Below are 16088 nucleotides of genomic sequence, written 5' to 3'. Positions count from 1 at the left end.
AAAAAAAAATATTTTTCTTATCTAAGAAATAAATATATAATGTTTGGATTATGGAAATTGTCATCTGAAGATTTTTATCATTTACTCGAATCTGGTGAATTTGCTGATACCGAAATATTAGTAGGAGAAGAACCAAATACAAAAATCTTTAAAGCACATTCTTTAATATTAACAACTCGTTCAAAATATTTCCGTACCGCATTTTCTAATGATTGGATAAGAACCGAAGATAATAATATAATCACCTTACATAAACCAAATATTTCAGTTGAAGTATTCGATATACTTATAAAGTGAGAAAAAATTTTTTAAACTTGATTATACTTTTTTTTTAAAAAAAATTTATACTTTTTTTTTTCGAAATATATCATACTTTTAACTAAATTTTATAGGTTCATTTATAGCGGAGTTATTAAACTTAGTGATTATGATATAAGAACAAATGTTGCAGTTTTAATTGCAGCTGATGAATTAAATCTTAATGAATTTTGTGAACATACCGAAAAATTCCTTCTTAATAATGAACGGTCATTAAAACATAACTTTGTTCTTATTCAAAAAACTGTACATCAACTTAGTCAATTTGAAAAGTTGACACAATTTTACGAAACAAGCATTAATAAGGATCCATCCTTAATTCTTAGGGCAAATGATTTTGTAACAATTCAACAAGATGCTCTCATTCATGTTTTATCAGAATATAATCAAAGATTAAATCCTATTGAAGTTTGGGATAAACTTATAGAATGGGCAATTGGACAATCTAATGAATTACCAAAAAATACAAAAGAATGGACGAATAATGAAATGACAATATTCGGAACGATAATTAATCCATTTATTACACATATTAATTTTGAAAAAATTAGTTTAACAAATTTTTGTAATAATATTAAACCATTTAAAGATATTTTTGATAAAGAATTTTATGTTCAAATACTTGAACATTACTCTTTTAACGCTCATTCAAAATTTAAAATTGATATTGATTCTAAAATCATTACTCCTTCTCATGCTTTTTTACTTGGAAATTTAATTAAGATGACAAATGATAATCAAAATTGTACTTTTGAATTTCAATTATTAATACGTGGTAGTAGGGATGGTTTTACTGTGAGAAATTTTCACAAAAATTGTGATGAAAAAGGTCGTACCATTACTATCGCTAGCGTAAAAAATAGTGATGAAATAGTAGGAGGTTATAATCCTTTAGATTGGAATCCGAAATGTGAAGGTAAAACTGGTGAATGTTTTATCTTTTCTTTGGATAAGAAGGAACTGGAAAAATTTGTCTTTAGTAAAGTTGTTGATGAAAATCATGCAGTCTATAGAAATCGTGGTCCAGATTTTGGGGAAAAAACTTCGGATTTACGTTTAATAGAAGGTGATGCGAAAAAAGGTCAATGTCACAAAAATAGCTATGAAAAATTAATTAGACAAGTTGAAGGGGTATTTGAAATAGAAGATTATGAAGTATTTCAAGTCATAATTGTTAATCAGCCATGTGAGTTCGTAGATGAAGAAGTCGAAGTCGAAGTCGAAGTCGAAGTCAATGAATACAACGGATACGAAGAGTACTATGAAGATTATGGATACAGAGGCTATTATTACGAGGATGTTGTGACTCCTGAAGTTTGGGACTAGGCGTAGTTGGTGGAGTTGATACTATATTTTTTTTTATTAGTATGATTATTACGGCGCGACATCAATTTCTCCCCTCCTTTTAAACATTTCCCTCAAATAAACTTGAATGTTTATATAATTTATATAATTTATTGATTTGAAATCTGGTTTTATCATCGTGGTCATTAGAATCGTTAACGCACAATTAAATTCTATTGATTTGAAATCTGAAATCTAAATTTCAAATTAGTGCTGAATACAATAAATAATAAGGGGGTTTTATCATCGTGGTCATTAGAATCGTTAACGCACAATTAAATTCTATTTGTAAATGAAATTGTATAAAAATTGTATTATAATTAAAATTTATATAATCTTTATTAATTTTTTTTTTCATTAATTAAATTATTATACAGTACATCTTTGAATTTTACAATTTTACAGTAAATAAAATTATTCTCTTTTAAGTCGATTTATTTATAATTTGAAAAATTTCATAATCATCTATTTCAAATGTCCCTTCATTTTTTCTAATCAATTTTTTATAACTATTCTTATAACATTGACCTTCTTTACTATTTAATATTAACCTTAAATCTGAATTATTATGCCCAAAATCTGGTCCAATACTTCTATTATATATCGCGTATTTACCATCAACGACCTTACTAAATATAAAATCTGTTAATTTGTTTTTATCAAAAGAAAAAATAAAACTTTCATCAGTTTCAACATATTCAACACTATTCGATAACCAATTTAATGGATTAAATCCTCCAAGTATTTCATTTGTATTTTTAACACTAATAACAGTAATTGTTGGTCCTTTTTCATCACATAATTTATGAAAATTTTCAGATTCAAATCCATCTCTACTTCCTCGTACGAGTAAATTGAAATCATAAAAAATGTCACTATCATCTTGTCTCGTTATCTTAATTAAATTACCAATTAAAAATGCGTGATCTGGACTAATAATTCTAGAATCTATATTCATTTTAAAATTTGATCGTACTTCATTATTAAAAGAATAATGTTCAAGAATTTTAGCGTAAGATTTATCATCAAAAATATCTCTAAATGGTTTAACTTTATGACTAAAATCTGCTGGACTAATTTCTTTAAAATTAATATGTGGAATAAATGATTGAATTATTCCTCTAAATTTTGTTATCTCACTAGATGTCCACCTTATTACATCTAATGGTAATTCATGTGATTGTGCTATTGCCCATTCTATAAGTTTATCCCAAACTTCTGTATGATTTAATGATTGTCTATACTCTGATAAAAAATTAAGTAATGTTTCTTTTTGAATTGTTGTAAAATCATTTGTTCTAAGTATTATATTTGGATCTTTTTGAAAATTTGTCCTATAAAATTGTAATAAATTTGTAAATTGATTGAACTTATTTGCAACATTATGAATTAAAATAAAATTATTTTTTAATAATGCCTCATTTTTAAGAAGTTCGTTTTCAATATATGAACATAAATCATAAAGACATAATTCATCTGCTGCTATTAAAACTTCAACATTAGTTTTAATATCATATTTTGTAAGGTCAATAATACTACTATAAATATACCTACAAAAAAATCAAATTATTATTAAGTTACTAAAAAAAAAATTGAAACGATATATATGTAAGAGATTATTATTTGTTTTTTTTTTTTTTTTTTTTTAATAAAAAGATTAATATTAATTACTTACTTTATAAGTATATCAAAAACTTTAGCGGAAATATTTGGTTTTTGTAATTTAATAATATTATTTTCTGTTCTTACCCAACGACTAGAAAATGCGGTACGAAAATATGGTGATCGAATTTTTAATATTAATGAATGTGCTAAAAAGACTTTGGTATTAGGTTCTTCTCCTACTAATATTTCGGTATCAGAAAATTCACCAGATTTAAGAATATCCCCATATTCTTTAGATGATAATTTCAATAATTCAAAGGACATTTTTTTTCATTTAGAAAGAAAAAAAAAATAATTTAAGCTATACATTTTATTTGTAACCTAAAATATGTCAATCATTCCATTTTTAGTTAATTAAAACCGGGTCCCGTAGATCGGCATAACATTACTCCTATCGTTTAATATATTAAATATATTAATATATTTAATTAATAACAGACCAAAAAAAGATTGATCGTTCTTTCTTGTTTGTCTTATTTCATAATTAATTTATTTGTAGGTCACTTTAATCACTGCCGCGCAATATGTAACACATTAACTGTCATGTTCTTCATATGCTGATTATCATATGATTTACAATGTAACATTGGGTAATGGGTACCATTAAAGTATCATATAAAAGTTTATTTTTTGAAATACAGTAGTTTAATTTATGCCGGTTATGAATTAAATATTGGGTATTTTAGATTCATTGATTCATTCGGATTTCTGATATAAATAAATTGCATACATCTCGGAAAGTAATTTATCTGCGTACACTTTGAAATAGAAGCCATTAAAATTTCCGAAATTTTAAAAAACCATGCATTATTAGTCGTTTAGTCCTTGTAATGAAAGATTAGACAAAATACACGAGAACCCAAAGAACATCGTTTTTTGAAAATACTAAAGAAGCCCATTTTTTTCTTATTGAGAAGTATCTAAAAAAAGCTAAAAAGGCCTGAATTATTTATTTTTTTTTTTTGGAGATATCATATGATAAAAACAAGTGTCCTCACAGAATTTGGAATGAATGAAAACAATAAGAATCTAGAGTTATGGGCGTGTGAAATTTAACAGGGATTACTATAAATTATAATGATCGTCAAAACCTAATAATAAACTTTTATATGATACTTTACATAAGTTTTGATTTGATTAGTTGATGGTACATTCCAATGTAACATGTTCAGATTATGATTACCAGCATTGCATTTTGCGTGTTCCATGCTGTATATATTTGCATACAAAGCACGTATCATCGTGTCCAGTGAAAATTTAGTTGTTAGTATTTCTCATGCGATTAATAATTCCATTAATACACATGACAGAAGTGACATGAATACTTGCATTCATTCCTATACAATGTACAACTATAAGCGATAGGCCATTGCTGAAATTGAGACATAAAAAAAGAGAACTTTCTCTAATAATAAATAGTTATTGGATCGATAATTACATTTGTATTTATTAGTTTATTTTTAGTGAACCTTATTCATATTTATTTTATAAATGATCATTAGTTTTTTATCAATTAAATAAATATTACACAATTATGTGTTATAACCACTGGATTTAAGTAAATTTTAGGTTTGTATCAATTAAAATGCTAAAATTAATATTAAAATTGCCTTTGTCAAGTGGCATTAGAGAGAGTGATGCCAGACAGCCCGCTATTATTGTAGATAATGATGATAATGATTATTGTTCATGTTGGGTTAGCCTTTTATTTTCATCTATTTACTATAAAAAATATAACAATTATTTTTACCAACTCCTAACTTCTAGATAGAAAATGTAATCATACTATACCTTCTCTTGATCCTTTTCTTGATATCTTTTCGACACATTAAAAAAGATCCACCACTAATACTCCTAGTATTACCCATTAGAAAGATTTTTCTAAAGCAGAACATTGACTTATTGACTTCTGTTATGATGTTTGTTTGTAAATATCCTGTATCTACCTACTACAAGAAAGATGAATTTATTAATAGTGTGCAAAATTTTTTATTTAATAGTAAAGAAGGTATACCCAATTCTGACTTTACTAATAACAAGTTAGGATGCCTGAATTGACTACCCAATAATTAAAAGAAATATAATAAAATAAGAGAATTAAATAAGGTAATTCTCTTAAACTAGGATTTCCCTGACTCACATACCGTAGGAGCTATCATTCCTTAACTTTGCTTAAGAGTTACCCTATTTTGCAAAATAAACACACCTTAAGTGAACAAATTCATTAATTAAAAAAAATAAAAAAAATAAAAAAAACCCCAAGTGAACAAACCCAATAATTAAAAATAAAAATAAAAATAATGCTCCATTTGGATTTCGTAAGCTTTTGCTTGAAGTATTCGTGCAATTTGTCTGTCTGTTAGTTTTTGTAAATATTGTCTTGACTCCGATTCTAATCAATTACGTAATAAGATAATGAATTAGAGAGAGTATTTTTTTATAGGGAGACTTGGGAGAGATAGTATTTTTTTTTTTAAAAAAAAAGTAACCTTCTCGAATATTATCTTTTTGATTGTATATTTTTCAATGAAAAATATGAAAAATCTTTCTGAATACATCATGACTAATAAATATATTGATTAGCGACCTTCAGTTTGAAATTACAGTGTATACTTTTTTCAATGAAAATGATTTTATTAAAAACAATTATAACAATAATATTTTATACAGGAATATTCTATCGTAAATATTTACGAAAATTTATCAGATTTCTTCATAAAAAGACTACTATTATCCAAAACATTTTTGGGAATTCAATGATTCATTATCTAAAGTCTTTTTAACATACTTATTGCTAACGTAATATAAAATATAAATTATATCAAAATTTTAAGGCGAGTATTTCCAATTTTCAGCGACGACAAGCTATCCGACACAGATGCCGCGCGTGTATTTTTTTTTTGTGAAAGGTGTATGGTTATTCCCCTGATATATAATATCAAAAGGGTATTAAGAGTGTTTTTATGGAATTATGATGTATTTTATAAATAATATAATATATGTTAATATAAATTTATTATGGAATTCAGTGTAAATGCCACGTTTGATTCGAAGAATCGGCGAAATGGTTGGTGTTGACTCAAATACCGAGAATTTAGGTTTCATTATAAAATTTTAGTTATTCCAATGTATGGCAGAACAATACTATTGAGCGACCTTGTCACAGAAAGAAATATGTTTTTTCCTAAAGTGAGCCGATGGATTCTTTCAAATGGACTTCTTTTCAAGTATCCCTTCTGTTTGATCCTGACAAATTTGGAGGCACCATTCATGAATCTCTCTAGTCAGAACGAAAGTACTGGGAAAAAAGCGGCTCAGGGAAAATCCACTTCACGTATCTTTATAATCGTTAATTAATATTACTTGTTCAATTTTACTAAATAAGCACAAATTCCTTCGATGGCTACATCAAACTAAAAAATTTTAAAATCATTATGATAGTAATTTTAGATACGCAAAATTTCAATGCACACTGTCCATTAGACAGTTCGGCTACCTTCAAGAATATAAATCCTGTAAACGGACCAACAAGATGACTAAAGCTAATATGCTTGCTAACCAGGCAATAAGTAAAAAAGAAAAAAATATTATTATTTTGAAGTATCCCAAAAAGCCAGAGAAGCCTTTGTTATTTTGCGAAATCTTGAACATGTAATAGATTTATTACCGATGCAATCATTTGATGAACAAGAATTTTCTTTCAGAATCGTGATTCTTCCTTAGTTCATTTCCTGATGAATGACAACGAAGATCATGTGTTCTAGTTTAGCGGTTACTTTTTACACTTTTTTATTGGTATAAGTGGCGTGACAGGAATCTTTAGGTTTGTCTGAATGTTCAAGTGTTTACTCAATGAGGAATGAGATATTTGATCCAGATTTGGTATTTTTGCGCGAAAGCGAAATGATGATAATATTTTCGTAAGGTAATGAAAATACTCTTGCACTTTTATATCAGCTAGTTATTTTTTTAAGTACTCGTGTTTGAATAATTTTTAACATGTACAGAATCAAAATAAAGTTTCGTTGGTTCCAATTCGGATCAATTCTGATTAGCTTGGTCGGATTTATAAAAACGAGGTTATTCAAATAATGGGTATGCCGTTATGGTCTTTAGCATAGATAGATAGAGAGATTAATTTAAAAAAAAATCTTGAAAATAACTCGCCATCTATCAACGCGTTTTTACGAATCCGACCAAAAAAAGACCACCGGAAAAAAAATTTGTATAAATTTAAAAAAGGAATGCAAAAAAAAAGTTTATTGTAAAAAAATGCAAGATCAATTATGGATCATGACTTATTAAAATTCCAAGGAGGTAATTCACTAGTTGAAAAATTTTTTTTTGGATGCAAAAGACTCGCAGTCATTCTATAACATGGTTAAACTACACTTTATCGACTACGTTAAAATACTCTAAATGAGATTATATAGTTTTAAATGTTGTGTTATTTTATAAAGTACAAAATGAATTGATTGAAAAAAAAAACATGTTTTTTTGTTATTTATTTTACATGAAAAGGAAAAATGAATACGATGATGAATGAAAAAAAAAAGAATGTTCCGAAATAAACCATACGTAATAAGTTTCTATTATGAAAAAAAGAGAGATTTTCTTCCAATGTTCAAGATATAAACAAGTCCAACTTTGACTCCACTGATTAATTAAGAAAAAGGCCTTAAAGTACCATCAATCCACCTTACAATATTTTCTGAACCATTTATATCAATATCACTTGTTTCATAACTACCTTTACCATTTAATAATAATACTTTATCATGATATTGTAATAAACTCTTATTATGTGATACAGTAATTGTTGTTATATTTAATTCTTTACAAATTTCAAAGAATTGTTTTTCTGTGTTTGAATCTAATGAACTTGTTGCCTCATCAAGTGCAGCAAAAACCGGTTTCCAATAAAATAATCTAGCAAATGCAAGTTTTTGTTGTTCACCAGGACTTAACATTTTGTCCCAATCAGCTCCATATCTTGAATCAAATGTCTCCACTTTTCTTTCGATATGTGACAAGTTAACTTTTGCCAATAATGATCTTACTTCATCATCGCTCACTAAAAATTAAAAATAAAGTATTAATTAATGAAATGATATAAATGAATGTATGAACAAAATATTTGTGTAAAATACACTATGAAATATAATTTACCAAGTTCCATTTTCTTGTCATTTACCATTGGATAAGTTATTTGGTCACGTAAAGATCCAAATACCAAATAAGACGTTTGCGGTAAATATACTAATACCCTTTGTTGATTACTCGAAACTGGTCTTACTACACGACCTCTTGTTTTCGGCCATAACCCACACATAACTCTTAGTAATGAAGTTTTTCCACTTCCATTTGGTCCCATTACTATAACATTCTTTCCTCGTTCAATCAAGAACTTGAAGTCTGATAATAATGGGGTTCCTGATGGTGACGTAAATGATACATGATCGAATTCTATCGATAACTCCTCACTAAATAAAAAAAAACATCAAATTAATAATTGATCATCGTTATTTTAAATAATAACAATAAATCTTAATAATAATAATTACCCGTGTTGATCATCGAAAGTATAATTGACATCAGCATTATCATTATCATCATTAATGTCCTCGATTACTTCAAAAAGTTGTCCAATACGTGCTGTGTAACCTGCCAAATCGGATATTTTTGTACTCTGTTCCACAATTCTCGTAAATCGATAGATCAAATACAAGGAGAGAAAAGCATTCAGACTAATAACTCCACTAAGTTTATCCTTCTCAATTCCATCATAGTCCCCAACAAAGACAGGGATTGCGATGATGAGATAACTTAGAATCGAACCAAAATAAGCGAATGATCCAGTGAGAGCTTCCAAGGCCAATTCACGATCGATAATTTGACGTTGATAATTTAAGAGATTCTTAAAAAAGGAATCTAATTGATAATATTCGGCTTTTTCTCCCCAACTTAAAGCAATAGGTTCAGCAAATTGTCGTACTCTAGCATGAAGAAATCTAAAGTTTCCTTCGTGAAATTCTTTCATAAATACCAAATTTACCAAAGGAACTATAAGGAATCTACTTGATATAAGTCCTACAATGAAATAAACATAAATTACAAGTGGACCAAAATATCCACTTAAAGTCCACGTTTTATACGTGTAATAAATGATAAGAATTGGCGCAACAATAATTTCTTGACAAATAAGTCTTAATTTTTCCGAGAAATTTTCAACATCTTGAGCTATTCGTTGATCACTATTGGTAAATTAATTTGATTAAAATCAATTAAGAAGTGTGAATAAAAGAATAAAAGAGAAACAAACATATTACTTACGGATTATCAATATCAGTCCTAAAGTTTAATAAACGATAGAAAGTACTTGAGTTATTTGAATTCAAATATTTATTGTGTAAACTTCTGGTTAATATTTTTCTCGTCGATATAGCAAACAAACCTCCAATAAATCTAACAAAACTCCGACCCTTTAAAAAATTAGATAAAAAAAATTAAAATCTAAATTGGATAAAGTAACTGCCTATCATTTTCATATACATACCAATCCAGCGCAAATGACGATCACAATTGAATAAAACATGAGCGGCTTAAAACCATTAAAATCTTTTCCGACCAAAACAGTATAAAATCTACTCGGAATTGTACCAACAATATATACCAAAACTTCATTTAATAAGCTAGTGCATATTAACAATGACCATATCTTGATGACATTCCCTTCCATATTTGAGGGAGAAAAAAGACGACTTAATATACGAAAGAATCGACGCAAAAATAATCTATCGAATGATGATTGATTTTTATTTTTTATATAATTTTGTTCTATTGTTTCCAATGGAACCGGTTTCGTTGATGTTCTTTATTCATATTAAAAAGAACGAGAATAAATGAGTTTGATAAGATACTAATAAATAAAGTATGATTTATTTAATAATTTACCTCGGTTCTTCATTTCTGATTGCTTCATCATCATAATCTTCAATCGATATAGGGTGATATTCGTAATCCATATCCTCTGATTAATTAAATATGTATTTATTTAAGTAAATTTATTTTTTTTTTACTGAAATTTTAAAAAAAAAAAATTTTTTCCCTAAAAAAAAAAAAAAAAAAAAATTCACATTGTGAAATATGTGAGGGGTATTTATACATGTTTTTCGCGTGGGATTATATAAAAAATGATCATCAAAATATATATATAGGCTAAAATAAACTTAACTTTTGTACGCACCAATCGGATACCGGAACAGAATTAACAAGTTTAAATTCAGGATGACGAATATATATATGCATTAACGTTTTTTTTTTATGAATAAAAGGTAAATCAAATAATTACTGATAAGGTAAATGATATGCAATCTTGAGGAGATTTATACCTATATGGAATAATTTACTGAGAATGTGATTTCAATATAATTTTCACAATACTAATAAAATAATGGGCGTTTTTTTTTTCATCAATTTTTTTCTTTAAATAACGAAAGTTAACCGCAGCACGTGCATCACACAGCTTTTTTAATATGTCCGCCTTTGTTGTTATTGTTGTTATTGACTTATTGACTTTTTCTGTGTATAAATACTTTGATGAGGGTTCGCTTCGAAACAAAAATTTTCGTTCCGACCTTTCTCTTTCGAAATTCTCATGACGCTATAGTGATGAAATGAATGAATGAAAAATAATAATAATAACAATCAAAAAACAATAACATCATGCATAATAATGGACATTTCAATTTCACCTTTAATTTTTTTTATTACCTATCTTGTCATTCATTACATTCATAATAAATTCTATTTTTTATAAGGCCAATTTTGGCGTCATATAAATTTAAAAAGAGCACTTTGCCCAAATTTATCATTCATTGATATAAGAGCATGGCATTTTGTGTAATAAATAATTACGTCATCAAAAAATTTTTAATATCGATTTACCTTGTCAAACTAATAAGTATCTTCAAATGAACACCGATTTCTACTTATACATTCATGGCGCTTTGAATGAATTTTCAATCAAAACAAATATAACATATATATATAAAATTAATAAACATTTATAGTAATAATACTCCTATTTTTTTTTTCATTCAAAACTCTATTTTTTATATGACTTTACCTTTTTGTTATATAAATGTGTTCTTTTAAATCGCTTGCGAATCAACAAAAAAATCATTTATTACATATATGATATATAATATGAAAATTTATTATATCCAATTTTTTTCATAAAAGGGGAAAAAAGAAATACGATTGTATAACATAATAATCTTTATTTGAATCTACATTTTGTTTTGTTACCTTAAAAAAAAAAAAAATATGTTTATTGTGGCTATTTATTTTACAACAAACGAAACGGAAGGCGATTTGCGATTGGGAAATAAAATAGATAATTTATTTGTATCAAACATATATATACATCTTTTTTTTTATTTTGTGTCATGATCAAAAGAAATGATTGGTTAAGATTTATTTGATATTGTTGTTTTCTTATTGTTAAAGAACTTTATATAGAATTTAGCATACCAAAATTAAAATATATATTTAATATAATTATAATCCAATAAAATTTACACATGTCACATGTGTACTTTGAATATTTTGTTGATTATTTTGTTATCGGATTGTTTCGGGTATATCAAGGGTATATCACTAAAATTGACCGTTATGCATATTCGTGCAGCCACGTATCAGTCGTATCACCTTTAAAAATACTTCATCAAATCTTTTTATATAAATCTATCTGCTATGATAATTTATTTTCTCCCTTATATTTTCTAAATAAAGCACATTCTAAATAATTAAATAATTTAACTTAATTTAAAATAATCTGTTTCAAAAATTTTCTCACCCCTCGTTGCAGATATCAGATTGTTTCGATACGATGATTGATCACGTGATAAATGAAACAACGAGTGAAGAGTCCACGACGCGCAATCTAATCAATTTAATAGGCTAAATATTTTCCTTTAAAAACTAGTGTGTTTCGATAATCAGAATTTATTGTCGGTCACTGAATGATAGTTTTGAAAATTTTAAATTTATTAAATATAATTATCTGTCATGAACAAAAATTATATTTACTAATTAATTTAAATTAATGTTATTATCTCTACAAAATTTCATGGCAGGTTCATATTCATTAAAAATAGCTAAATTCATATATTTAATAGCTTTCTCCTTATTTTTCTCAACACCATCGCCATTATAATATAATTTTCCAGCATTATACATTGCTACCTTAAAACCATTATCAGCAGCTTGTTCAAAATATTTAAGAGCTTCTGATAAATTCTTTTCTACACCTTTACCATTATATAAGCAATCTCCGTACCTTAATTTCGCTTCAGGAAACTCATTTGCTTCATCATCAGCAACCTCTTTATATAATTCAGCAACAATTCTATCTTTGTCCTTATCTTTGATTTCTTTGAGACCTTCAACCAATCCCCTTGAAATGTAATAGGCTTTATAATATTTTGCTACTATTTTGTTACGAACTGTAGTATCAGCATCCGCATACGATTCAAAACACTTATATGCCGTCTTTGTGTCACCGGATGGTTTACCTTGTCTATCGAATATTTTATGTTGTTTGGCTGCTTCAGCAAGTGTCATATACTTGAATGATTCGTAATCAGATAAAGTTTTAATAGCGTATTCATCTTGATTTATGATGCTTTCTGGACTTGGGATAGGTTCCGGATTTGGGATAGGTTCTGGACTTGAAAGTGTGATATTTTGGTATTGTGAATTTTTAGAATTTGAAGAAGATTTTGAAGGAGGTCTTTCATATTCTTCGAAACAACGACTAAGTACTTCAAATGTATCTGTAATTTTCGGTCTAAATTCTGGGTCATGATTAGTGGCTACAAAACAGAAGAATGATCAACATTTTTATATAATAAAAATTTAATAACGCATATATGCATATATTCTTACATACCTTTAGTCGATAATTCTATGAATGATGAAGGCATTCGACTATCTTTTGAAAAGGATTCCCGATATTTTTTATTACGTACCAAATCGGTTATTTTTACAATATCCGTATATTCCTTATATGGAGTTCTTTCCTCTGCAATTTCCCAGAGTAAAATTCCGAAGCTATAAACTTCGCATTTATGATCATATTTGAAGTTGTGAGCTCTCTCTAATAATTCAGGAGCGCAATAACGAACCCGTTCTAAATTTTGCCTTTGATTTAATGTAGGCGCGAACAATGAACGACTTAATTTAAAGTTTGCTAATTTTGCTGTCTCATGTAATGTAATTAATATATTCTCGGCTCTAATATCACGATGAACAATCTATAAAAAAAAATATATATATATATCTTTTTTAAATTTTAAAAAGGGGGGGAGAAATTAAAAAAATAAAAATAAAATAAAAATAAAATTTTATATTTACCTCAACGGCTCTTAAAAAATTTAATCCGCGAGCAATATCAAGGGACATACGTAATTTTAATCTAAGATCGAATCGATCTTTATAAGTTATATAATATTCACGTAAATTACCATATTCAGCCCATTCAGATACCAAAAACCATTTATTCCCTTCACACGTAAGTCCATAAATTCTTGTAATATTTTGCCAGTCATGAAGTTCTTTAAGAATTGTAACTTGATTTTGTACGTTAGCTCTTTCTTCCTCACCAACAATTTTAAAAGCGAATTCTTCACCTTTATTTTTAATATTAACCCATTTAGTCACGCGCCCATCTTCTTTACGTGGACGTGGTTCCTTATCAGTTTTTTCGTAATCGGAGATTCTTAATTGGCGTACTACGAAAATTTTATCAATCTTCGATTGAATCATTTCATTTAATTTGTCATTAACAATTTTATCACTATCATTTTTTGAATTTTTTGACTGTTGTTTAGTTTGTTCATCTAAAAGTTTTTCCATTGTATTATTCATCGCGTTGACTTTTAAAACCATCGAGGTAAATTCGTTAGATAATTCTTTAATATCAATTCCAACTTCTTCAATAATTTTTGCCAAATACTAAATAAATATAGTAAAGTATTAAAAAAGAAAAATAATATATTAGAATTAATTTATAATATACATATCGATATATATATATTTTTAACTTACATTAGATAAATCTTCTTGATCTGATTTTAATGATTTACTTTCTTCGTCGGGTCGAATTCTATTATTGACCATATCTCTGAAACTCGCTAAATCAATGTTAATTATGCATATATCAAATTCCCTACATAATTCTTTAAAAGTTTTCTCAATATTTTTTGGTTGTACATATTTTAATTTTATTAAATTTTTCATTTGAGAAATATCTGTAATAAATTTTTTAATTTGTGTTATAACAGTAACTAAAGACTGTAAACTTGAATAATTTTTCCTATTGAAAAATTCTTGATTATTTCTCATAACATTAAGTTCAAATGTTGCCAAATCTACTGCATAAACTCTTAATTTTAAAACATCACAAATTCGTTTATTGTGTTCTGCTGCTTGTGCTATTTCAATAATCTCAGTAAGAATACTTCTTATTTCATTGATTAAAGGATGAAATTTCGCAAATGGAACAACTTCTTCTTGTGCTGTTGACGATGATTGACTCGTTTCGCCACTCATTTTTCTTTTTTTTTTATAACTTTTATATAAAATAACTTTGCTAAATAATTTTTTTTTTTTTTTTAGAAAAAAAAAGAAAAAAAATTTATCGGTCCAAAATTATAGGTTCCGTTTTTATTCAAATTTAAACTATGTGTTACAATTTTTTTCAAGCCAAATTGCTTTGTCAATGAACCTTTTTTGAGGTTTCATCAGGTTCCATAAAGAATGCTGATGATAAGTCTGTACGACAATGATTACAAGATAATGAAGATTGTTTTGTTATAGTTGTTTTGTAAGTACTTACGCAACAGACATCACGTTATATTCGGGGCTTCAATGTTTTTTTGACTGTAAATATTACTTATCATTTCAATCAATATATATGTTGTACAAGGAGCAATCACAATGAATACAGTATTGATAACTATTGTGCTTAGTTTATTGTGGAATGTAAATAAATCCATGGCTCTGCAAATTATTTCAGGATTATTTCCCGGTTTTTTATCCTTTAAATAAAAAAAAAAAAAATTTTGAATGTCTTTTTCAAATTATTGATCAAATATATAATTTTTTATTATAAAGCGTGAACATATAAAATTGATCTCATAAACATAGACCAGGATAAAATAAGAATGAAATAAGAGGTAAACCCCTCAAGTTCGTATCGAAAATGTTTGAAAAAGTAATCAAAGATGGAGTTATTTAATAATCATAAGCCACTTTATAATATTAGATACGTCCTAATAATACAATCGCTTAGACAAAAGAAGCTTTTAAAGAATTAAGAAATGTTAAATACTAATCCAAATTCGTGTCGTAAAGAAATGGTGGATATCAAAGGTATTTTTGTAATAATAAATTAATTAACAAAGTATTTCATGTGATAAGAAATTCAATAAATCATGATATTTTGGTCGTCTGGTTTTTTTTTTTTGCTTCTTAACAAGAAATTAAATTCTTATAGATTTCATTTGTAACGTATTCATATGATCATCGGGTACGCTAAACCGATCGAAGTAACGTGCACGTAGCGTCGACATCTAAAACGATCGGTCATACACTCATACGCCTCATATCATTTCCAATATTAGCAATGAAGTGATTCCGTATATAAGTTCTACACTTTTACACTTTTGGAAAACAAATTTAATAAATCCAACGAT

The 16088-nt window shown here is 27.0% G+C and overlaps 4 protein-coding genes across 4 annotated transcripts; 1 reads left to right on the top strand and 3 right to left on the bottom strand.

Annotated features, from left to right (window-relative positions):
* Positions 1–39: 39 nt before the first annotated feature.
* On the top strand, positions 40–2025 carry OCT59_019968 (uncharacterized protein; the record flags this gene model as incomplete). The annotated part of the gene is made up of 2 exons (XM_025317506.2): positions 40–293; positions 393–2025. The coding sequence occupies 2 exons, from the start codon at positions 40–42 to the stop codon at positions 1642–1644; spliced, it is 1506 nt and encodes a 501-aa protein (XP_025178230.1). The 3' UTR covers positions 1645–2025.
* A 61-nt stretch (positions 2026–2086) lies between these two features.
* Positions 2087–3591, bottom strand: OCT59_019967 (uncharacterized protein; the record flags this gene model as incomplete). Its single annotated transcript, XM_025317505.2, has 2 exons — positions 2087–3212; positions 3338–3591. 2 exons carry the CDS (start codon positions 3589–3591, stop codon positions 2087–2089), a joined length of 1380 nt encoding a protein of 459 aa, XP_025178229.2.
* Positions 3592–7562: 3971 nt separating this feature from the next.
* On the bottom strand, positions 7563–10437 carry OCT59_019966 (uncharacterized protein). The gene is made up of 6 exons (XM_025317503.2): positions 10282–10437; positions 9884–10199; positions 9661–9809; positions 8892–9581; positions 8497–8810; positions 7563–8401 (listed from the first exon to the last, which is right to left on the bottom strand). Exons 1-6 carry the CDS (start codon positions 10350–10352, stop codon positions 7992–7994), a joined length of 1950 nt encoding a protein of 649 aa, XP_025178227.1. The 5' UTR covers positions 10353–10437; the 3' UTR covers positions 7563–7991.
* Positions 10438–11802: 1365 nt separating this feature from the next.
* OCT59_019965 (uncharacterized protein) lies at positions 11803–14943 on the bottom strand (the record flags this gene model as incomplete). Its single annotated transcript, XM_025309303.2, has 4 exons — positions 11803–13205; positions 13283–13646; positions 13747–14346; positions 14440–14943. The coding sequence occupies 4 exons, from the start codon at positions 14941–14943 to the stop codon at positions 12424–12426; spliced, it is 2250 nt and encodes a 749-aa protein (XP_025178226.2). The 3' UTR covers positions 11803–12423.
* Positions 14944–16088: the final 1145 nt, after the last annotated feature.

This window comes from Rhizophagus irregularis, chromosome 29 (genome assembly GCF_026210795.1).
Source record: "Rhizophagus irregularis chromosome 29, complete sequence".
NCBI lineage: Eukaryota > Fungi > Glomeromycota > Glomeromycetes > Glomerales > Glomeraceae > Rhizophagus > Rhizophagus irregularis.
This window is presented reverse-complemented; position numbering and strand designations above follow the sequence as displayed.

Bases quoted from the DNA above. Each gene is read 5' to 3' on its own strand.
- OCT59_019966 (XM_025317503.2), bottom strand. From the start codon at position 10,352: ATGGATTACGAATATCACCCTATATCGATTGAAGATTATGATGATGAA. The intron at 9,582-9,660 runs GTAAGTAATATG...ATTTACCAATAG, and splicing joins AGGACTGATATTGATAATCC to TGATCAACGAATAGCTCAAG. The intron at 8,402-8,496 runs GTAAATTATATT...TTTAATTTTTAG, and splicing joins TGACAAGAAAATGGAACTTG to TGAGCGATGATGAAGTAAGA.